This window comes from Molothrus aeneus, chromosome 2, assembly GCF_037042795.1.
Source record: "Molothrus aeneus isolate 106 chromosome 2, BPBGC_Maene_1.0, whole genome shotgun sequence".
Classification (NCBI taxonomy): domain Eukaryota; kingdom Metazoa; phylum Chordata; class Aves; order Passeriformes; family Icteridae; genus Molothrus; species Molothrus aeneus.
The window spans coordinates 67906598-67929866 of NC_089647.1; the positions used below are offsets into that span (position 1 = coordinate 67906598).

A 23269-nucleotide genomic window follows, 5' to 3' on the forward strand; every position below is an offset into this window, starting at 1 on the left:
TTCTTTCTGGTGGCTAAGCACCACCAGCTCCCGGCTGTTCCTCATAGGACTTGTGTTCCAAGCACTTCCCCAGTTCCATTGCCCTTCTCTGGACACACTCCAGCCCCTCACTTTGTTTGTTGTAGCGTGGGGCCCTGAGCTGGACACAGCACTCGCGGTGTGGCCTCTCCAGTGCCGAGTACGGAGGCAATCCCTGCCTGGCCCTGCTGGCCACACCACTGCTGACATTGCTGTGTGCTGTCGTTTGCCTTCTCGGCCACCTGGGCACGCTGGGTGTTACCAGCGATGGAGCTGGATCCTTTTCACCAGTACAGCCGGTTGCCTCCTGTCATCTGAAAGTCCCACGTGAGGATGGCCTTAGGAATAGATGTAAGAGGGAAAACAAACCACCAAAGTGTCCTGGGGCCGGCAGGCGCGGGGAATTATGTGCTTGGGATTTTGCCAGGCAGAGAAGACAAAGTGATGTGTGACATTTGCCATGGGCTGCAAATGCCTTGTCATCATGTGTCCTTCATGCATGTGGTACACTCCAATGCACCTCATTTTTCAGCCCTGTATGTGTCCAAACTCTTTACAATTGTTGAGATTCATAAAACTTAATTATTAATTTATTGCAAACTATAGTAAATAAATTACTGCTCAAATTGTTGTAATCCCAATTCCTGTCATTATTTTCTTGGAAACAGCACTTGTGATCCTGTGCTCACCCCAGTCTTGAAATGGCTTTGAAACATTCTTCAGTGGTCACTCAAATATCACCATCCCTGAAATCTTTAAGAAGCACTTTATAAAAATACATTTCCTTGCACACATTAAGTCAGTTAATTTTTTTTAAGTCTAATTCCTTGAGATTATTAGTGGGGGGGGGGGAGGAGGGGGGTAAGACTTGTCTGGAAACAGAATTGTTTTTCAGTGAGAAACATATAATAAGTTTTTATTTTGAGTTTCTGTGAGAAAATAATCTCTTTTTCTCCATTTCAGAATGTCTTGAGCTATTTACTAAAGCTCAGCCATTACAGTTCTGTGTTCTGTGTGTATTTATAAATCTACATCCAGTCTTCAGCTTTTCAGGAAATGCAACAAAAATCTGGAAATAAGAGGTGAGTTATCACCTTACCTTGAGCAGATCAATGAGTATCTTAGACAACCTTGTAATAGCAAATATGTGACTGTATAATTTGCTCAGTTTTATGAGACAGCTGTATAAACCTTGGTAGGTAATGAAATGTGTTTATGAATGGAGCCAATACTGTCAAGAAACCTGCAGTAACTGTTTTGCCATCCCCATCTGGAAGTGTTCCATGTCTTCCATTCTCACTGCTTAGGAATTCCCTTTTCAGCCCTGTGTTCCAGGTCAGAAATGGTTTCTAATGGTGGGAAGAGAGCATCCCCCAATTACAGTTTCTGGTAAAGACAAGTCATATTTGCAAGTATGCAACTTGCAAACTGCTGGAGATGTGGGAGACAAAATCAGACTGCCTGCAAAGGCTGGAACTAGACCTGGGCCCAGTCTATGGGGAGAAGGATCTATTTTTTATCGACAAATAGAGAGCAAGCAGCTGCTGCTTCTCCTGGACCTCTCTTAGTGTTTTAAGGCAGCATTATGTGCATTTTGATGTGATGTAACTGAGCCATGCCATGTGAAGTCACTAAAAATATAGCTTCATCAAGATTTATGCTCTGATCAAGTTCTGGTGTCTGCAGAAAAAAAAAAAAAAAAAAAAAAAAAGAAGTATCTTCTTTTGACCAAAACAAATATTTTCTTTTTTTTTTTTTTTTTTTTTTGTTTGTGTAGAAGTCTTGGGAGATGTAACAGCTGCAATTTCATTATTTTTAAGGTAATGCTACTTTTAAACCCTTGCATTATCTGAGTTTCACTGTATTGACTTACTGGGAGGGACTTCTTACAGTGCCAAGCAGTTACAATTTGCTGCCTTATCGTTAGGGTAAACCAAGTTTGGCTCACTGCCTGTGCCCTTCTTTGCTTTGTTGGAGCCGCTTGTGTAAGTTTTAGGCACCCTTTGTGTGTGTAGGAGAGGAGAACAAGTGCAGAAAGCACTCCCAGCATGACACTGTTTGGGGCCATAGCAGCTAAACTCGGCAAGAAAGGCAGCTGCAGCTCTGTCCTTGGGGCCAGCCCGGGCCCTGGGCATGGTGCAGAGCACTGACAAAAACATCTGCAGTGTCTGTGGGCAAAGCACAAGAAACGGGCAGTTCATCAGAGCTGTGGGCAGCTGGTGCTGTGGGCTCCAGGTGACTCCCCAGGGCTGGCTCTGGTTTAGCTGGCAGACAAAGCCCTGCAGAGCTCCTGGACTCAGGTAGCTGGCACTGAGATGGGAGGCAGCAGGCTAAGAAGGGGGCCAAGCAGTAAAGGTTCAAAGAACATCCATAGGTCTGGGCTGGTCTGTGTTGTTGCCATGTTGTTGCCAGTGGTGGCTGGGCACTTTGGAGCTTTAGTCAGTAACTTGGACACCTCTGTAAGGTGTGTCTGCATTCAATAGTCTCTATGCCTTACAGTAATCACTTAACTAACAGCAGGTGGGTTTTTGAGAGAGGAATATTTTTAATGATTTTTTTTTTTTGGTGTATGCTTTCAGTAGCAACAGAAAAAGGCCATGGCCTGTGCTGAGCCCTGCTATGCAAAAATGAGACTATTAAGGAAACTGCATTGTAACTTTTTATTTTTCCAAAAGAGAAGGAGAAGCTCGCTGAAGTTTCAGTTTTTCTGATGGGAGAATCACTCACTTAGAGATGTGAAGCAGCCCTCACTGTCACCATGTGAAGATGAGGAACAGCCCACAGGCATAAAACCCAAGATATAGCCAGTAAAATCTCAGTGTCTAACAGGGGATCTCACCAGCTCAGGCTGAGGCTGCACAGAACACCTCATTTCAGCTGGCAGGCTGCCTGACTGATGAAGCCACCGCAACATTTCAAATGCCAGGTCTTGATTATAAATGCTGCACCCTTTAGCACTGAAAGTCTACTGTGCTGATTTTCTGGCCGTATTCAAGTAGCTCTGAAGCATTCCTGAAGCAAGGAACTGTACTCCACCCTGATAAGCCTGGCTTGCATTTGGCTAGGATAAGAATGCAGAGAGGAAAATCACAGAAGCAATTGGAAGAGAGTTAAGTAACCATAGCAGACCAGATCCAGCTATGATGAAAGTATGTCAGGCTTGCGGGGCATGAGTAGCTCTGATTTAATGAAAATAGAAGTTCTGAAAAATGTGGAGAATATTAATATGATGAGTAGGGGCTGAAAGAGCTGGTCTAGAATGTCTGTGAAAATCTTAATTCTCAGCAGATTGTGCTGAAAAAGAAAATACAGAGGAAAGCTGAATCTATTCATTATCAATGCCAAAAGAAGTGAATGTTTTTAAGTAATGGATATCATTAGGGAAACTTCCTGGTTTTATTTCCTGAACATGTCTATACAGGAAGATTTTCTGTGGTGAGGGACTTTCTTATACTGTTAGAATGTGGTATTATGGGCTGCTAAAATAAGTATGTTTCATCCATCTAAAGCAAGACCTTACAGAATAGTTGCTGTAACTCAGCTTTTCTTTTTTTTTTAACAGTAGATACAAATAAAATGGTCTTTAAACCAGTGAGCCTCAATTTAAGGCCTCTTGGCCACAGAAAAATACAAAGATAAAACTAAGGATGAGCAACAGCAGGACAGTGTTGCCTGCAACAGGCTGTTTACCTGATGTTGTTGCTCATGGTTCAGTAGAAGCTGGACATAATTATTTTAAAACGTTCCTCACTTTCTAAATATTGTTTCTGTCTCTAGAGGTTCTAGTAATTCTTTCCAGATGAATGGCTCCCATGGTTGCTTCCTGGGTAAAAGCTGTTGTACCACTCTATTTTGTTAGGCAATACAGGAAAAGCTGCTGTTTGCTGGAGCCCCTCTGACAGGGGAGTCTGGTGGCATGGCCTTGGCTAGGGCTGCTGTACAAATGGGCAGAGTGGGCTGAGTTGTGCCCAGCAGCACAGGCAGCACCTCACCTTTGCCATGGTGTGATCCATGGACAGAGCAATGCTGCTGGAAAGGGCAGTGCCAGCTCACTGATTGGTTGGTCTGACAGCATCCTGCTAGAGGAGGTCTTTGGTTTACAGGAATTTTCTCTGTGCTTTGTGTAGCTCCTTGCAAATCAGTTCAGCTGACTCTGCCAGTGGGTGAGGAGTTAATATGATTAGCAAGCCACAGTGATACAAATTCCCAAACAGACTTATTGCTAAGAGGGGGCTGGCATTTGTATTAGGATTGGCCTTGGTACCAAGGCATGGAAGGAGGGTACCTTATGTGTGATGTGAAATGTGTCCTGCAAGGGCATCCTAAAGCTGGTTTCCAAACATGGCTTGTTTCTAAGTCTTGTATCCTAGCACTGGAGGCAAACCCCAGAAGTTATTCACCAGCTCCTTGATTGTATGAGAGTGTTGGATGAACAGATCCAAAGTTCTGCCTGTGGGCATCTATTCATGGGAAAGGTTAAATTCAGTCAGCAGTAAGGCACTTGGGGTGTGCCAAAATTTAGGATTTGCTTGGTGGGAAGTACATAGTTGTGCCCAACCTCCATCAGGAGGGAAATAAAGATTTATGAACCTAGGCCATTCCACAACCCACTAAGAGTATGGAAAAAGCCAAAGATGTAGAAATAGAGACAACAATCTTATGAGTAACAACTGGAATGTTGTTGCTCAAATTCTGTTTGTAGTGGAGAAAAGGGAGACAGACATGGATGCAAACTCAGTGTATCATCTTACATATGTTTTGTCCATTAGAGCAGAATCTGTGGAGAGCTGTGTTTACCCTGTAGCTTGGATCATCCCATTGCAATTTCTGCTCTGTGACAGAGTCCACTGATACAACCTGCCCTCAGGCAAATGCTTTTAAAAAGCTGTTCAGCTCCTCCAGCCAGGTTTCTAAGTATCTTTGTTAGGAATTGGCACTAGGATGGTGATGCTGGTAGATCATACCCCATTCACACCAAACCACCTGAATCTCTATCTTAAAGTGATGTGACACTGCTGCCCACATGGCCTCAGTGGAGTATGCATTCCCTTTGTGTGCCAGCATACTTAATGCCATCCTTCCTTCCTTCCTCTAATGGCTGTTCTGGCAGAGTACATGGCAGAGGTGAGGCCTAGGAATGGGGCTGGGTGGAGTGGGAATGCTCTCCAAGGCAGCTGAGTGAGCAGAAAAGTTAAACTGTGCAGGGGAGGATGTATACAGAGTCACATTCGGGAAAGGAATATTACTGAATGAACAGACAGGGAGGTGGAAATACTAGATTAGCTGAGACCTAACATGGGCTAAGGATGCTTGAATCACCTGGCATGCAGAAATGAGTGGGAGTATAGAAGCAATGCCATGGATGGCAGTAGCAAAGTACACTGTGTGTGATGCTCAGTGGATGACCCAAAGCACTGCCTCAAATACCCATCCAACGTTTCAGTGTCCAAATTCCCTTTCAGGTACACAGAAAGAAACTTGGTACATCCAAGCAGATTCTATTTCAATGAGCAGCCCACAGCCTACATATAACATTGAGGCAAGAGCAGAGAGCACCTCCTGAATCCCAAGAGACAGCAGTGGTGGGTATTACCTGAGAAAACTCCCTGGACCAGCGGGCAGGGGACATCTTTGGGTGATTATCAATAATAATCACAGTCCCCGTTGCATCTGGCTGCTGTGTAATCAGTGTGCTGTTCTGCATTTGGCTGCATCTCTGTAGGAATGCCTGGTGAGGAGTCAGATCCTGGAACGCTTGGCAGCACAAACTCACTACCACACCCCATCAGTGAGAGTGGGGGCTGTGACAGTGCAGCCCTTCCAGTACACCTTGGGCTGAGGGACAAGGAATCAGACCTACAACCACTGCACTCTGGTACCTGCAATGTGTGGCATGGCTTAAGGAGGGCTGTGGAAAAGCCCTGCAAAGTTAGAGTTCTATCCTGAATAACTGGGTGGGCCTGAAACTCCCCAGCTAAGCCTCTGTCTAGGTGAAACATGAGCCTAGTATGATGGACTTGGCAAAACCTGTTTTGTAAGGACCAAGCTTATTTGGCCTGGATGATGACATGTTAATTAGCTGTATCTTATTAACTTTTACTGTTCACATTGTGTTCAGTGGGTGGATACACCCATAAAAGTTCAAGCTATTTTTAAACTGATCCAAGTGTGAGAGCACTGAGGCCTCGCCTTGGCCAGGAGCTGAGTTTGGTATAAATTAGCTGAGTGTGGTGGGCTGTGGCAAACAGGGTGGTACAAACAAGAACTGACTATTTCCATTGCGTGGGCAGTGGATCAACAGCTGATAGAAAGACATGTGAGACTGCTGGAAAGGCATACAGCAATCTTATTGTGGACTGATCTGATTAGCAGCCTGTGCTGGCATCTGCTATAATCACCGGCAGAGATCGGCGTGGGGGGACGTGGTGACGCCAATGTCTGAGACGCTGTGGGAGCAGCGTGGCCAAGGCTCAACCATTACGTGAGGAGCTGAGCTCTGTGCAAGAGCCTGGTGCTCACATGTGGCTGTGCTGCCTCCCTGGAGTGGTGACAGGGGATGGTCAGCTGTGTGTGAGAGAAACATTTCAGCAGTACTACCTATCCCTCACTCTATCAATTTTAAATAATCATGAACAGTGTCATGTCCTTTCCACAGCATTATCTCAATTTCCTAAATTAATACTCATATTAATCTGAAGTTAAAGAGAAGGCTGAAAAATTAAAAAATTGAATTAATTTGTAAGGATGGTGCCACACTCCAATTTTCTAAAAATGACAATGGGTCAGACATCCAGTCACTTCCCTGGCCCTGCTGGCCACACTATAGTTGACTATTTTTGGCCAGAAGCCATTGGCTTTCTTGGCCACCTAGGCACCCTGCTGGCTCATGTTTAGTTGCTGTTGACCAGCACCCCCAGGTCCTTTGCTGCTGGGCAGCTTTCCAGCCCTTCCCCAGCCTGTAGCCCTGCATGGGGCTGCTGTGACCCAAGCGCAGGATCCAGCACTTGGCCTTGTTGAACCTCACACAACTGGCCTCAGCCCACTGATCCAGCCTGTCCCGATCCCTTGGCAGACCTACAGTGAAAAAGATCAATTGTACTTCACAGGTGTGTGAACTATTCAGAACTATTTCAAAGTGCAGGTATATATGCTGCTCTAGGTAAACCTGTTTTAGCAGGGAGGGGTTGGACAAGATGATCTCCAGAAGTCTCTTCCAATGCCAGCCTTTCTGTGATTCCGTGATTCCAGATGTTTGAAGTTAGGCAAGATGGACCCTGTGCTTCCAATTAAGATTGTCTGGTACGGATGCCATCTACCAATATCTTAAATATAAAAGGCAGTAACACACTTTTCATCAGGTTCAAGACAGAAATGCTAGAAAGGGAGTTGAACACATCTAAGAAAAAAAATCCAAAGAGAAAAATCTTACAAATAGAAATTTTTACTTGAAGTTATATTCTGCATTCATTATGCAGGTGCAGAGGACTTCGGACTCTTATGAAATGAACATTTTGAAATTCAAAAAGCTGTTTGTCCTAAAAGTGGGAGTGATTAGGAGTCTTCAGTAAAATAAAACTGATCAAAAATAATTTAAAATGCAGTCGTCTTTTGTGTTTTAAAATTGAAATAGGAATGCAATTCTTCATATGAATGCTGGAACATTTATCCAAGTTTTCTGTTGAGAAATGGAGCAGTGCTTTTCATGTCATAAGTACTTCCATTACCACCAGTTTACCCAAAAGATTTTCCTACTTTTCAAGAGTCTGCTGAAATAATTATAGGACACCTCTCTTCTACCCCTTCCCTCCCACCTCCCCCACTCTGTTTTAAGAGTGTTTCTGAAAATGGAGGCTTACACATTTGTTAGACTTTCACTGTATAAAAATGTACAGTGGCTTTATTGACATGTACATTCCATTATGTTTACAGCTGCAAGATATGAGGCACACTCAGTATTGCACTTCATTAAAATTTCAGGCTCAAACATAACCCAGAAGTTTAAATGAAACTGCTGTTGTAATTTAATATTTCTTATACAGGACAAACATTGATACCTTTATATACAGGGTGATACTTGTTACATTTATGCCTTCCTAACACATTTTTTTATAACAGTCTAGGAAATAAACCAGAATATTCCTCTTTCCCATCCCCACTTGTGATGCGTTACAATTGTACAAGATTACAAAAAGTCAGTATACAATAATCAATATTTTTTTCTTTCTCCTGAAAGCCAGCATCATTCATAGTCCACAGACACACAGATCCTTTAATAACAATTGTTTATTTGTAAATGTCCAATGTTTCCTAGCCGATGACTGTAATGGCCACATGCAAACACCTCACAAATTTTGATGTCTCAGTTCAAAAAATGTCAGTATCTCACAGCAAGAATTATGTACATGGTATTTGGCATCCTTCTTGCACTGTAAATTGTTCCTTTTACCTGGGTTATGGAATGGTCCCATCCTCATCCCAGCTGGACTTTGTTTTCAGGACACTTGAGGGATGAGGGCACCTGTTTTGCTCTGGTTAAAAAAATTTGCTATTCTAAAAAGTGTGTGCATTTCTGCAAACCCCACAACCCAGAGCAAATTCTTCACCAGTGGGTGGATGGACAACATGAAGTGGACATTCTGTTCCTTCAAGTTGTTTACCTTTGGGACCTACAGTGAATGTAAGGATAAGAGAAAAAAAAAGAAAATAATAGATTAATGCTTGCAGACAATGTAAACAGACATATATTACATTTCCTCCAAAAAAAATCCAAACTAAATGAAGAGAATAAAAAAAGATCAAACTGCCACTTAATTGAAATCAATCAAATTCAAATTTAAAAAGGCAAGATGCTTATAGACAGTCACTTAAGGAAGTTGTATCTCATTAATACTGTGCAAGAAATTTGCACAAGGTAAGAGAAAAATTGAATAATGAACAAGAGTTACATTCTGCAGTAAACAATAATTCTAAGGTTATAGCAGGAATTGTAATTTATTTGTTTACTTATTTTATGTAAATATCTTAAAGAAAGGATCACACTTTCAATCCCCAATCATTTACTAACAGAACATCGATATACAGCACATGAACTTAGTAATTAAGGCATTGAGGTAACAGTTTGCAGATAATGGCTACCTAACTACACATACATCACTTAATAATGTGTCAATTTTATCAATATACCATTTTACACACCATTCTACATATGGAGTCTGACCTGGTATAGGGAAATTGAAATGTATTTCTCTATCAAAGTTCCTAATGTTTAAATGATCAGTGCAATGACATTGCCAGAAAACCAAAAAAATATCACCAAGAAAAGCTAATATCAATTAGAGCTTGTAATTTATTTCAGAATTCAGTGTGGTAAATTTGCTTTGTCAAAGTCCTACCTGCAGGACAGTGTGGGAGCTCTTCTTTAGGGATGCTTGTCATTCTTTGGAAATCATCATGGCAAGCATTGCAAAAATGTGTTGTCCCGAAACAGAAAAAAACAGCAACTGAACAGCAGTAGCGGCATTTGTACTCTAAGAAATCTGTACCGTGTTTGGGACACATCTGAACAAGGAAAGCAAACACCAGTCAGTGAAGCAGCCATGTTCTCACAATCCCAACAACTCACTTCTACATTCTGTACAATATATTAATAGTATATACAATATTGTTCAATCCATGTAATTACAAATGGCTGTGAATTACCATATAGCTCAGGTACTCAGGGTTTCAGAATGAAATAAAAACATGAATAGAAGTTATCTACTCACCTGAGCCCTTGAAACATCAGAGCAGGCACCACAAATAAGTTCTCTTGGATCGTAGTCATCTCCTTGTCCAGCCTCAGCATCACAACGAGCTTCACCACCAAAATATGCCTTAATTGCATATAGAAATGATTGGATGTTAAACCAGAGACAATTATTCTTTTAACTATTCTTTTCAGTTTAACCAATTCCAATTATAAGGGGAATATGACAAATGACTGCCATTTCAGTGGCCTCCCACTATTCTGAACTCTCTTGACTCTGTAGGTACGTGGTTTGGAGGCACTCAGAGAAATGTCCCTCAGTCTCAGGATGAACAAGACCAAAAACTGCAACATCCCCTGCTCTATGCCAGTGACTGTAAGGCTTTTGGAACAGCATTTGGATGCTCTATGAACCCTGTGTCAGAATTAAGTAGCAGCTTGAGGTGAATAGGTACTGGAGGAAGTAGGTACCGCACCTTCTTGTAAGTGGCCATTGACTCAAGGTGCTTTTGGTTTCTGAGCTGCTCTGTATACATGCTTGAGCTTTACTAGCTGAGATACTGTGTACATCTCATTAGCCCAACACTCGATTTTTTAAATCATGAGTCTATAAACAACATCTTTTCCTGCCTTTCTGCTCCATACACAATGTATTAAACATAGTTTCTGTTTTAAGAAATTACTTGTGAAATGGTAACATCCATTTAATAAATCCCACCATACCTTTTTGCACTTGTAGCAAACATAATAAGCATATCTGTTCATAGCATAGCCAGCTGGGTCATTATAAAATCTAACACCTGGCGTTGTGATGGCCTCACTCTTGTGCAGCCCTTCATACTCCAATCTCATTAGCGCTTTTCTCCTTACATCTTCATAGAGTTCTTTGATTGGATCAAGCAAATCCTTTAATACTGTGTGATTGATTTTGTTCTGAAATAAAAACAAAGCTGATTAAAGTATCGTGCATCTTTATCCCAACAGCTATGATAATTTGTGTTATAGGCACAAATAGCATGAGAGATGTCATAAAAACATATGGGCCTACTTCAAAAAACAGCTGATACAGAATGTCCTCTGTTTGCTGTAAAAATGGTATCCATGAATGCTTTTTCTATGGCCTGTTGTGACATGGGAACATCAACCCTTCCAAGAGACTAACAGCCAGGGAGGTGGTGAAGAGTATATGAAATATTCACCACAGCACAGGAACATTCTCATTGTGTATTTTCTGTAATTTTGGTCCTTTTTGGCTTACTGCTCAGCAAGTAAGCATAATGACTGACAGTCCTCTACGGCAGTTCTTTATCAATTAGTGACCACAAGCTACTGCCATTAATTACCACAACACAACATGACAGAAGAACCATAGCATGCAGAATGGCTGACTATTCCCAAATTTCAAATTCCTAGGGTGGGGTAAGGTGCTCTTCCTTCCAGCAGCTATCATGTGCTTTGGTTACAGCAATTTTTTAGAGTACAAGAAGAATTGTTAGCAACTTAGCTGAACTAAGTACATGTATTCTTTGGCTCTGCCCTCACACGGAAAAGCAAAAAGCAGCTTTAAAATGGTTAGTAAAATGGAGAATTCCTGTTTCAAGACAGTGTGCTTTAAGATTACTTCTTCCCCTCCTCATTATCACCAATACTGGGAATTTGCAAGCTGATGTTGGTAAGAATGAAACAATATTAAGACAATGTCTGACCTATGCTTTCTTTTTAAGAGGACACCTCAGGGAACAGTAGGAGAGAGTCAAAAGATGCATCAATGCAGCGACAAGTGGAATTAAGAAAACAAGTCATGTATAACTCATTTACACTGTACCAAGCAATACAGTATTAACAAAAAAAAAAAAAAAGAAAAAAAGAAAAAAGAGAAAAGGAAAGTATCAGGTAAGTTTCTTGACTTTGGCAGGCACATAGCTCATTTACCTTGCAAATTGGGCAGGACATAAACCCAAAAGTTATCCTTGGACCAAGCCACCTGTTTTCTAGTACTCGTTGACAGCATTGCAAATGGAAAACATGGCTGCAGTCCAGCTTTAGAAAAGAATAAGTGAATATTGTGAATATTGAAGTTACATTAACCACTAAAGTGAATACTGAAGTTACATTAACCTAACTAAAGTAGAACCAGTTATTTGCCTTTAAGGGGCAACATATATCAATTCCAATATTAATCTGAAATCCTAGAAGACCCCTATTTTCTTCTTAACAGCAAGAAAGAACATGAAATGGGCATTAAAATCATAACCATACCAAGATCACCTACGGATATATGAAATACATGTGAATTATATCAACTAATTACCTCAGTTGTTTTACTCCTTTACAAAATACCATGTATTTTAATAAAGTAGACATAGCAAACTGCTATGTCTAGCAAAATCTGAAAGCAAATCTGCTTTCTTGAAATAGAATGTCAGACAAAAATAAAACTTTAAGTAGCTTAACTATTGTTACGGTGTCTGTTTTCAAATTTTGAAGAGCATAATTTGAAAGACTTTATATTTTCACTTCCTTCATACGACACATTACAATTGTAATAGTAATCTCTTAGAAGGGGAAAAAACAAACAAGCAAAAAACCTGGATAGCTGGTGCTGCTGAAAGTGCTTCAGTAAAGCAGATCATGCACATGTCATCAGCATCTTGTTTCAGAGTTGTAGCGTTTTTATCGCAGCCATGCAGGCACGGCAAACAGTGCTCTTCGTTCTTCACGCCTCCGCAGGGGTGACCGCAGGCGTGTGTCTTGCTGCAGGCAATCTTGGCGTACTCCTAAACAAATGTCAAGTAGAGAGTTAATCATCTCTTCCCCTTTACTGAGTGTTCTGACAGTGTCGCTTTTTGAAGGACTGCTGGTCCATGCAATAAACTGAGATGGAAGAATCATGGTTTATATTGGCTGCTGCCTCAGGTACTTGGGAAAAGCTGAACGTTGTGTACTTGAAATAACAATGTTTCCTTTGTTTACCTAGCTGCTTTTGAATGCAAACGGCTAAAAATGAAACCCTAATTTAAAACTTTCAATAGAAAGAGAACTGTTCTTTGATCCTGTGTGCTTTTTATATATTGAGTGCTTCCTGCATAAATACTGCTGACCTGTATTAACAGCCTTTAAGATTTCTGCAGATTTTGGAGAAGTTTCAAGTAACTCACTCTTAAGAATACACTATAAGCTAACCATTAATCAGCATAAAGTGATTTTACATGGAAATGGATTTTTAACCACCTTAATTCCCATTCCTACTAAACAGAAAACTTGTAAAAGTTACCCAGAAGCTAGCAACAAATTGAACTGAATTTAAGTAACTGTAATGAACTGTTACTCAACAGTTCATTAATGAACTGTAATATGTCTTCACAGGCTGACAGAGAAAAAAAGATGACCAATTTGCTTCACTTTGACAGAAACAGATAAGAAAAGTAAGTAAACAGGTAAGGCAAAGTAAGAAACTGGTTATGATTTGACCCTCTGCCAATTGCACCCAGTGTAGGACACAGAAGCACTCAGGATACATGGATACAGATGATAAACCTGGCAACTCACATAATACACAGGCTTTTGAGCAAACTTTTTATCAAGCTTTCCAGTACATTTGACTTTATACTGACAGTGTGTAGTTTACTTTATAATTGCAATGCTGTTGTGAAAACTTGAGGTACTTTTGAAGATAATAATGAAACTACCCAGTATGTAAGTTGACTATTAGTGTTCATAATCAGTAATTAAAATAAACATTTACAAATTCAGAAGTATTTGAATGGTAATATTCAATATTAGAACCTTTTTATATGACAGATCTGATTTAAAATGGACCACAAGGATAAACAAGGTTTATTCAAAATAAGAAACCCATTTCATTCTATGCTCTCTTCTGTTTATGTAATTAATGATGACTGATACTTGCTAATACACACCTGGCAGTCTGTATCAGAACAAACACTTCCCACTGCTGATAATTCTGTTCCACTCCTACATCCACAGAACCGACATGCTTCAGAACTGCTGGTGGTAGGTTTGCCTATGGTGCAAGAGAGAACAAGGCCAAAAATGTTCCAATGAAACACAAGGGACTGATACTCTATCAGACATCAAAGCAGCATTCACAGAAAACAACCAGAAAGCCAGCAATTCTTATGCAGCTAAACTATTCTACTTTTATTATTATTTAAAAGCATTGCCCTAGAGCAGGTGAGGATCACAATAATCAGGATAAAGAGCAAGTAGTAACAGTTGTGTTTTACCTGTCTGTTCTCTAAACTCCACCATGGCCTTCATAGTTTTAGAATCTGCTAATGCCATCAGCCAGAAAAGTTTGGTCCTACCACAGCCCTCGTGGAGATCAACTTTGATAGCTTCTTCTTCTTCTTTGAACACCTGTCAAGTTAACCAAACAGATACTAAATGGCATGTTTAATTAGAGCATAGACCTATCTCTGTAATTTTTGTTGCTCTCTCTTTGGATTCAGACCAGGTATTTTATAGATTCTGTGAGACTGTCTACTGCAAGTTGTTTTTCTTTTATACATTCCATAACTTGTACATCTTGCAGATATGCATGATAAAGGATTCATGTTTTTAGAAGTAAAAATGAATAAAATTAACTCTTGATCTAACATGGTGCAGAAACAACAGTGCAGCAATGCTAAGAATAGAGCTGCACATTTTTTTTCTGATTTAATAAATACAGATCTTGGACTTCATAATTCCTACCCAACACATCCAGTAGGCCACAGAATATTAAAAGCACAAGATAACATCAGAAATATCTTCATATAACCATGCTAGTAGTTTATCAAAGCAACATTGAGAATTAGGGTCTTAATGACAACTACTATAGAGTAACAATTATAGAAACATGTAATATTAGTATTTTTGACTTTCATATAAATACATAGTGGATACTTTTGGCTACAATGAGGAAAATATAAAGTTTTTGCAAATTAAAAAAAACTGCAAGAGATCCTTAGGGAATTTCATGCAGTCTCTTCTTTTGCTCCTTTCCCAAGCTTTGAAGGAAGTTCTGTTTGCATTTGTTTCACCTGTAATGCAAGGAAAGTTAGAATTTTTCCAGGTATGGATATATACAGCTCACTCCAATTTTTACTAGAATCAGGGAAAAAAACCTCTAACTGCTTCACAAAGTATTCACATAAGCACATCTGAGTAACTTACAGGTTGTCCTTTCTGGAGGGGACAGAAAATACATTAAAGAGGTATGTATGACTGAAGTTGGACAAAGAACAGGAAGCAAACAGAAAACAGGACAGAGGGAACATGACAGAATTGAAACTGAATTTGAGAGGCTTAACATATGAGATGTAAAGGTAGAAGTGGTGAATAAAGAGCAGAAGTTTAAACATGCTTTTAGAAGTAAACAGGAAAATCTGGTAAGTAGCTATTTTGGACAGATAAAAGGAAAAATACGAGGTTTTCTATGAGATAAGAACTTACTTTTTATCAACTGTAATCTGAACAGGCTATATAGGAGAAATCAGAAAAATGAATGAGACTAGACTGTGCTGTGCCATGACAGAAGAGTAGACATAAAATGATATTAGGATGATGAAATAGGCAAATTTCAAAGGGGATCCCAAAGATTCTGGCTGAGAACTAGAAGATAATAGACACCCATGGCAGTGCCAGACTGAGACTACACTGCAAATGCTGTGGCACCAGAGAGGAGTGTTTCACTGGAGAGCGAAACTCAGTACCAAAGGTCTGATATCTACACCACGTGTGCTCTACAGCAGCTTATCTCTTGCACTGAACGACCATTTGCAGTGTCTCTGCATCTATCTTTTGATTTGCTTTTAGTTTCACCTAAAAGCAAACAAAACCAGTTCAGTTCATGCACTCCAAGGCTGCTCAGTAACAGAAAACAATGTACTTTAAGGAGACATGATCATCTTCTTTAAAAGTGAATATAGAGGCATTGTAGGAGAGGGAGAAGAGGACTGAGTTTCACTGAAGTAACTTTATTACTGACATTTATTATTTTAATACTTGTACAAATATAAGTAGTCAGAGGGAAAAGGGAAAGTAAAGGATCACAACAAACCATAAATGAGGAATAGAGGCAGGAAAGAGGAAATGTTCAAGAATTCTAGAAGTAAAGGCATCTTCAACATCAATTTCAATGACAAAAAGAAAAAAATCCAAAGGATAAAAGAATACCACAGAATAATAATAATTAGCAGAGTACACAGCAAGTTATAAAAACTCATATCTAGTTAAAGTTTCAATTCTAAAAAAAACTCAAAAGAAGTCAGGAAATTTTCAAGCTTATGGATAAGGCAACATATTTCTGTTTTAAAACCTATTTGTGTTTTAAAACACAGTGAAAGCTAGAGGAATATTGAAAAATAAGAGAAAACTCATAAGGAAACCAGTACAAATATTTGCTGTCAAATCATCTTCCTGGATATTAAAAAGGAATACAAATACATTAGAAATGAAGGGGTTGACAAGCACTGACTCCTATGACAGAAGTAGTAAAGAAGATAAAATTTAACAGGAATAAAGAATCAACATATACTTAAGAAAGTATATGCAGCTTCTAAATTCTCCTAAAAAAGCATTCCTAACCAGGAGAGAAAAACAAGAGAGAAAAAGCTGATGTAGCACAAGAACTAGAATTAGGAGCTGCTGCAAGATTTTCTAATCTTTGTGAAAGATAAAAGGACATGAGAACGTAACCATAAACAACTGAAGAGAATTAACTGGAAACACATCTATCCCATCTCCAAAATAAAATATAACCCCTTTTTCAGATTCAGTATTTGCTACTACCTTTTGGTTCTATTTTATTTATATAAATACGCACACAACAGGGAGCCATGTATACTCTACCTGTCTCTGGTGAGTTTTTGTTCTCCGATGGAGATGAAGGAATCGGTCACAGTCTGTGCACAAATTCCCACAGACATTACATAAAATGATTGCAGCAGTTTCACCATCATCATGGTTATCACACATTGGCTGAGAGAAAAAAAAAAAGAAATAATTCCTCTTTATTAAGTCCTTCACTTCCTTTCAGCATTTGTTTTTATTCTCCCCTCAGTCACACACCCTACACCATCCCTCCAATTTATAAAAGTGGAAAAAGAGGTTGCTTGGACTATTAATGCTATCTTTAAAATAATCAGTATATAAACAATTATTCCTTGACACAAATCCCCTCAATTTCTGACATCAGTTTTTCCTCATACTCTTCATCTCTTCTTTTGTGTGATGTACCAAAAACGTGTTTTTCAATAATAACATTGAGACATCAGTTTAAACTAGTCTGAGAAGAGGTTTATGTGGTAACAAGGGGTTATGGGCATGTTAACAGAAAAGTTCAGAGATATGAGTACTCAGGTCAGTCAACAGGCATGGTATTTACCCTTCATTACTTTAATATGGTATGTTTACTCTTTTCAAACATCTAAACAAAGCTGTAGGTCATCCATACCTCAAAGACAGTATGGTTGAAGGAACAAACTTCAAAATCCATCATAAAATTAAGTTGCTCTACTGACAATTTTTTTTTTAATTGAGCAGGGTTTTCCTTGCAATTCAAAATATCCCTGCAAATAGACTTCAACAACTGATTTTGACTATGCACATCTCTGAGAACAAGTTTCCATTGTCATACATGGTCCATTGTAACACATGGTTTCCATGATACTCTCATGCAACTTAGAACAGAGTTCTCTCACAGCAGTTCTGGTAGGGAGACACACAGTTCACCTCAACATTTGAATATCCTGATGTGGAACAGGACTGGGGAATTTCATGCTTGGGTTCAGCAGCTTGAATAACTGCTTAACAATGTCTTGGCTGCTCCGCTGACATCTCCAAGACCTTTGACTTTCTTAATCACCTCAGAAACCTTTGTGTTTGCTTCTGTCTCAGCAGAGTTTTATTCCTTGCTGCTACTGCAGCTCTATGCCTCCTGCATTCTGTTTCTACCTACACTAAACTGCTTTGGATGCTTCTTTGCTCTAACTATGCTTGGTTGCTATTGCACACCCTTCCCTTGCTTACCACAGGGATCCACTTAACCAAGATTTAGAGAGACCAGCTTCATTACTGTGCTCTTTTTAATATGGTATTAAAAAATCACAAGCTTTTTGTCATATGGAAAAGTATAGGCATTTTGTTAACTGAAAAGTATTGAGAGAATCATATTCCATATCAAATTTATAAATCCTCTGAGTCAATGGTAGTTTTACTAAATTCAGTTAGAAGGAGTTTCTCCCTGGGGTAATCATTCTCTAGTGAGATGGGGAAGAGGAAGCTAAATTACAGAGAAGTAGTTACTGAGTAACACAGAAGAATCGATTTTATTTTGTGACAAGGATTAAGACAAAGAAAGAGCTCTGACAGAGGGTGCTGTACAAACAGAGTCAATCTACTAAAAAACTCATGCCACAGGTGTTAGGAAGGCCTTGTTTCATCCTGAATACTGGCAGAATTGCAACATTACTGTTTTAAATTGGAATTTCTGTTTTCTGAGCAATACTTATCTAGAACACAAATACTTCAAACATATATACAATCTTCACTGGGATGGAAGGAAGAAAGGCCAATTTTACCATTCTCTATCATTAAATTATTTGATGAGTGAATATATCAAAATAAACACAAAACTGTATGATTTTCAGTCTCACCATCTGTTTCTGTTGCCCGTCCTTTCCCATCCATCTTCCTGAGGATAGTCTATCAACATGATCCTGATCAAGTACACAGAGGGATGCTAAGGCCAGCCACAGCTATTGAAAGGCAAAGTAGAATTAAATGTCTTAGACATATTAAAATCAAACCAAATACTGAAGAGATAAACTTTGTCAGATAAGAATGTCACCGTTACTTGCAAACTCTATTACTGTTATCTGAAGCCTGCTCATACAATGCAAGTTGATTTTCCCAAATAAATAAGTTTTATTGTGTTGCTGACTTAACTTTTGGGAACTACCTTGTTCCTTTCAGGTATGTCACTTTATGATTATAAATACAGTAGTCAGCACACAAGAAAGAAAAAAGCAAAGAAAGATCAACCAAAGCACATTATGAAGAAATATGACAAATACAGACTTGCACATTGACCCAAACATTGCAGGCTTTGGGGAAGAAGAAATTCAAGGACACAGACTAATAAAAGTAAAATCAATCCCAAAAAACAACCACCCAAAAACTTGAGCACAGTGAGACTGATTTCCCTATTCCCTCCTCACTGCATAGGGCAATTGGCATTACCTAGAAAAGGGTTCTCAGCTAATTAGTCAAAGGAAGCTTTTCTCTCTTCTTCTCCACTGACTAGAGGGAAATCCTGAACAGATGAGCTACATGAGGGTAATTTGTCACTGCAAACAAAACTGAAAGGCACTTGACAGCTGCTTTTTGGAACAATCTTTAATCAAATCTTTGATTTGAATAGAATTGTTTTTGTTGAGAAACTTTACTGGACTCTCCCCCAAAACTGCCCATCTCCATGACAGAACTACACTCAGTCACAGGAGCAGCTGGGCTGACATTCAGGGCTCCTCTAAGACCTGATTAAACTAATATGACAACAGCAGAAGCCAGTGGTAGTCCAAGACTGTGACCTCCAGAAAGAAGAGACTATATGAGTAACAAAAATGATGAAAAGATCAACTGCTACAGCCTTTTAAGATGGAAAACAATATGAGTGTCAAATGTTTGAAACCACTGCAAACTTTTTTTTTTTACTTTTACATGTAACTATTAAGCTTGAGAAACTAAAATCTGTGCTCCCTATGACAGCAGAAATGTCATAATTTACAAACACGCTTTTCATGGTATTTCAAGCAATCTGTTAAGGTTAAAATAGTCCTTAGTTTCTATAAAAGATTCACAGACAAAGTAAATGCCAAGAAACGAAAACCGCCAGGTTACACCATGTCAGTAATAAAGGACTCAGCAAACATTTTTTGAGACAAACACAACTGAAGCTTAGCTTAATTGTCCTGGAGAACATCTGTTAGAGTGTTTTCATAATAGCCTTAAGATGTGGCAGCTGATTACCTAGAAGTCAAACAACTTATAATAACTGCTTGGAGAGCTGAAAGAACACAGCTACATACATATTGCGCAATTTTCCACACAGATGATCTCACATTTAGTGTAAAGCAAGTGTGACAAACTTCAAGTAGAATTATTTAAAGAGTAAACCCCCAAATATATACAGACATCACACTTATTCTTCATTATTTCTGAGATTCCCTAGATGCACATTTAATTCTAATTCAGTTTTGGGTTGTGTATTTCTGACATATAAGAAGGTTCTTGAATGGGCTCCTACTGCACATTTACAATGAACTAATGGTAAGTTTGATGAAGTTCTTACTCTGGTTGTTGCAATGCACCTCACAGGTGATCTGTACTCTTCTTCCATTTTGGTCAGAGCTATGATGGTTTCAGCAATAGCATTCTTTGTCACACGTGACCAAGCTTCTGACAGATGACCCTGTTCAAGATGAAACTCAATTTATTACAGCTTTTATTAACCTTAAGAGCAAATAAAATTGTAATTAGAACTGCTACAACACATTAGGTTAGTATCTCAAGTTAGAACAGAAAAAGAGGAAATTTGGGATGATTGATAAATTAGGTGTTTTCACAGAATTATTTATCTTGGAAGGGATCTTCAGGATCCTCTAGTTCCAACCTTTTGCCATGGGTAGGGTCACTTTCCACAAGACCAGGTTCTTCAAAGCCCCATCTAACCTGGCCTTGATTTTCCAATCAGACACATCTGGTAAAAATTAGCCCTCAAATACTGAGGTGACTGAGGCTGTCTCTGAGCAACTACTGGAATAATTAACTTGGAATAGGTAGAGGGCATATGATTTGAACAACGGGGAGTCCTTCTCCTAAAGCATTCTCCACCCCTTCTGGAGAAATAAAGATGCAGAGCTGGAGCACAGTCAGATAAGTGACTGTAACCAGCACACAGATCACAGTGGGTTCCTAGAAAAATTAGCTTCACATGCCTAGCTCAGCCTCCTGAATAGACTCCACAGTTCCTGTATTAGAAAGAAATAAATAGGAGTACACAACAAACATCAGAACCACAGCATACTTTCCAATCTTTAACATTCTGAGCCTGTGGCACTGACTCATATTCTCAAGTTTCTGATTCAGAGGCTGCTGCATCCTTCAATTCTTATTGTCATCTCTAAAGTCCTAAACTTCATGCTGAAGGTGACACATAACTGAGATTCACTGGACTCTAAAAAAGGAAGCTAAAGTGACTAACTCAGACACAGGTACCTACACATTCCAAATGGTGAAAATGTTATGTGAAAGGAATCACATTTGTAACTCTCATGAAGAGGATAGTTACACTGATGCCACCCTGCTGATAATTAGCAGCTCTAAAAAGCTTCAAAAAAAAACTTTTCCAACACAGACTTTAATTGCAACTCTTCTCGATTATGAGATTCTAAAATCTTGTAGTCAGTATCAACAGGGAGAACTCCCATCCAGCTTCAGCAACCTTGAGAAGGAACCTCCTTAATCCAAGCACAGTGAATGGTTTAGAAAATAGGTCTTTCATTCAAAGATACTGAAAACCTTTCAAAGGGTATTCACAGAGGAAAATCTGGGTCATTTAGACCATCTCACTGAAATAGGTGCAGAATTAAGGAAAAAAAACCCAACCTCCTAACTAAATTCCTTTCCCAGAAACATATACAGAACCTTTTTTTTCTTTTGCCAATATTATTTCTGGGAAATAGCTGATTCACTTTTCTTCAATTTTTCTGCCAAAAAATTGTCTGAAGCAGAACTATGGAAAATTTAAACCCAGATAAATAAAGTAGTAAGTAACTATAAGTGTAGATTTCAGTGACTAAAAAAAGTCAATCTCAACCAATAAAATCTGTACAGTAAGTCTACACACAGTTACATGAAAACAATGCTGTTAATTTTACTTCACAGATAAGTTTTACTTTTGACTTGAAGTTCTGAGTGCTCAAGATTTAAAAATTAAACTTTAAAGTTAATAATATTAGAAAATGACCTGCAATTACTGTTTATCTCTTAAATTTCTACTATGAGCAACTTTTTAAAAAACTTGTTTCAAAACTAGATTTTTGTTTATCAGAAGCAGAACTCAGTTGCTACTGCTTTTAACCCTAGACTCTATCCAGAAAACTGTATGGGTCTTTTTTCTTGAGACCAATTAACATTTAACAGCTCAATCTGATACTAACTGTAACAGAATTTATAAAAGAAATGTATTTTTCATGATCAGAAATATTTGAATACCATCCACATTTAAAGAATAGAAACTCACTGCTGCCATGTCTTTAATGAGCTTAATGATGATTTCTGAAATCTGGGTAGGCGTTGACCCCTTCATCCACCAATGACTTTCACCTCGCCGAATATAGCTGCAAAGGATAAATGGTAATAGATGAAATAAACTCAAATAGTTAGTATTTGTCAAAATCCAGCACAAAGAAATAGTGTACATACTCAACATACAGGAGGTTGTAGTAGTTTGTTACATATTTTGAAACAAACCTGGAATTGAAGATCATTGGAAGTGTGACTGTAGTAACTCCTTTTCCTGCAGTAGTGCCAGCTGTCCCTGTGATAGTAGTTCCTTTGGCTTTTAGCTGTACAGTGAGAGCTTTGGCAATGCATCCCAAAAACATGTCCAAGATACCTAGTTTGTTCCAATCTCCTTTTTCTGTTGAGTGAATTATATCACTTATATCTGCTGGTGGAAGAGACTTCACCCCTATAATACTTGCCAGGCGACTGGGGGTTACCTCGGGCAAAACACGCCTCAGTAATGATGTTACCTGGAGGAAAAAAACCAGAACACCACAGTTCTTACCAAGACAGCTGGAGCTTTCAAGCAAAATCACATGAAGTCCTTCTTCCAAATTTATTTCAGTTAGAAGGACTCAATCTAATTGCTGTACTTAATTACTCCTGTAAGAAATTCTGCAATATTTCTATATAATGACGAAGCATTTATTAATGTAAGCAGCAAGACAAGGCAGAGAGTCTAAAACTGATTTCACTCAATACTTAGTCTCCACATGCTAACAAAATTACGTTTGGTACTGGACTTAGGATAAGAGTCATACAGATGTTTGTACAGCTTTGATTTGTTTGCATGGTACCCACTTCACATGCATTATTGAGATGTCAGAAACTGTGGTAGAACTGTTAGAGACACTTTGGACTTCTGGAAACAAAGAACTTGCCTGAAGTACTGAGAATTATAATACTCTTTTCCAATGCCTTTGTTTTCCCTTTTGATAGCCTAACTGGAATTATTTTTGCTGTGTCAATAGCTGTGGACCCAACAAGAATTGTCTTGAAACCTTACCAACTGGTGAAGCTGGGGTTAAAATTGCATGTGTCATGCGAAGTTTGGTCCAAATCAGCATGAAAGCTGATGAAAGCTTAAGGACTTAATATTTCATATGTAATTTTGCAAGTCCTCAATGTACTCTTGAAAAACCATTACATATC

The 23269-nt window shown here is 38.9% G+C and overlaps 1 protein-coding gene across 1 annotated transcript in view; it reads right to left on the reverse strand.

The window, feature by feature from the left end:
• Positions 1-7877: 7877 nt before the first annotated feature.
• MYCBP2 (MYC binding protein 2) overlaps positions 7878-23269 on the reverse strand; it is a 175113-nt gene continuing 159721 nt past the window's right edge. Inside the window, exons 72-84 of the mRNA XM_066545089.1 lie at positions 22304-22587; positions 22074-22170; positions 20121-20240; positions 18424-18525; positions 16619-16747; positions 14011-14143; positions 13684-13787; positions 12352-12540; positions 11696-11803; positions 10487-10696; positions 9783-9890; positions 9411-9576; positions 7878-8684 (exon numbers count right to left, since the gene is read on the reverse strand). Coding sequence (XP_066401186.1) covers positions 8569-8684; positions 9411-9576; positions 9783-9890; positions 10487-10696; positions 11696-11803; positions 12352-12540; positions 13684-13787; positions 14011-14143; positions 16619-16747; positions 18424-18525; positions 20121-20240; positions 22074-22170; positions 22304-22587 — 1866 coding nt within the window. The 3' untranslated portion in view covers positions 7878-8568. The remainder of the gene's footprint in view (positions 8685-9410; positions 9577-9782; positions 9891-10486; positions 10697-11695; positions 11804-12351; positions 12541-13683; positions 13788-14010; positions 14144-16618; positions 16748-18423; positions 18526-20120; positions 20241-22073; positions 22171-22303; positions 22588-23269) is intronic.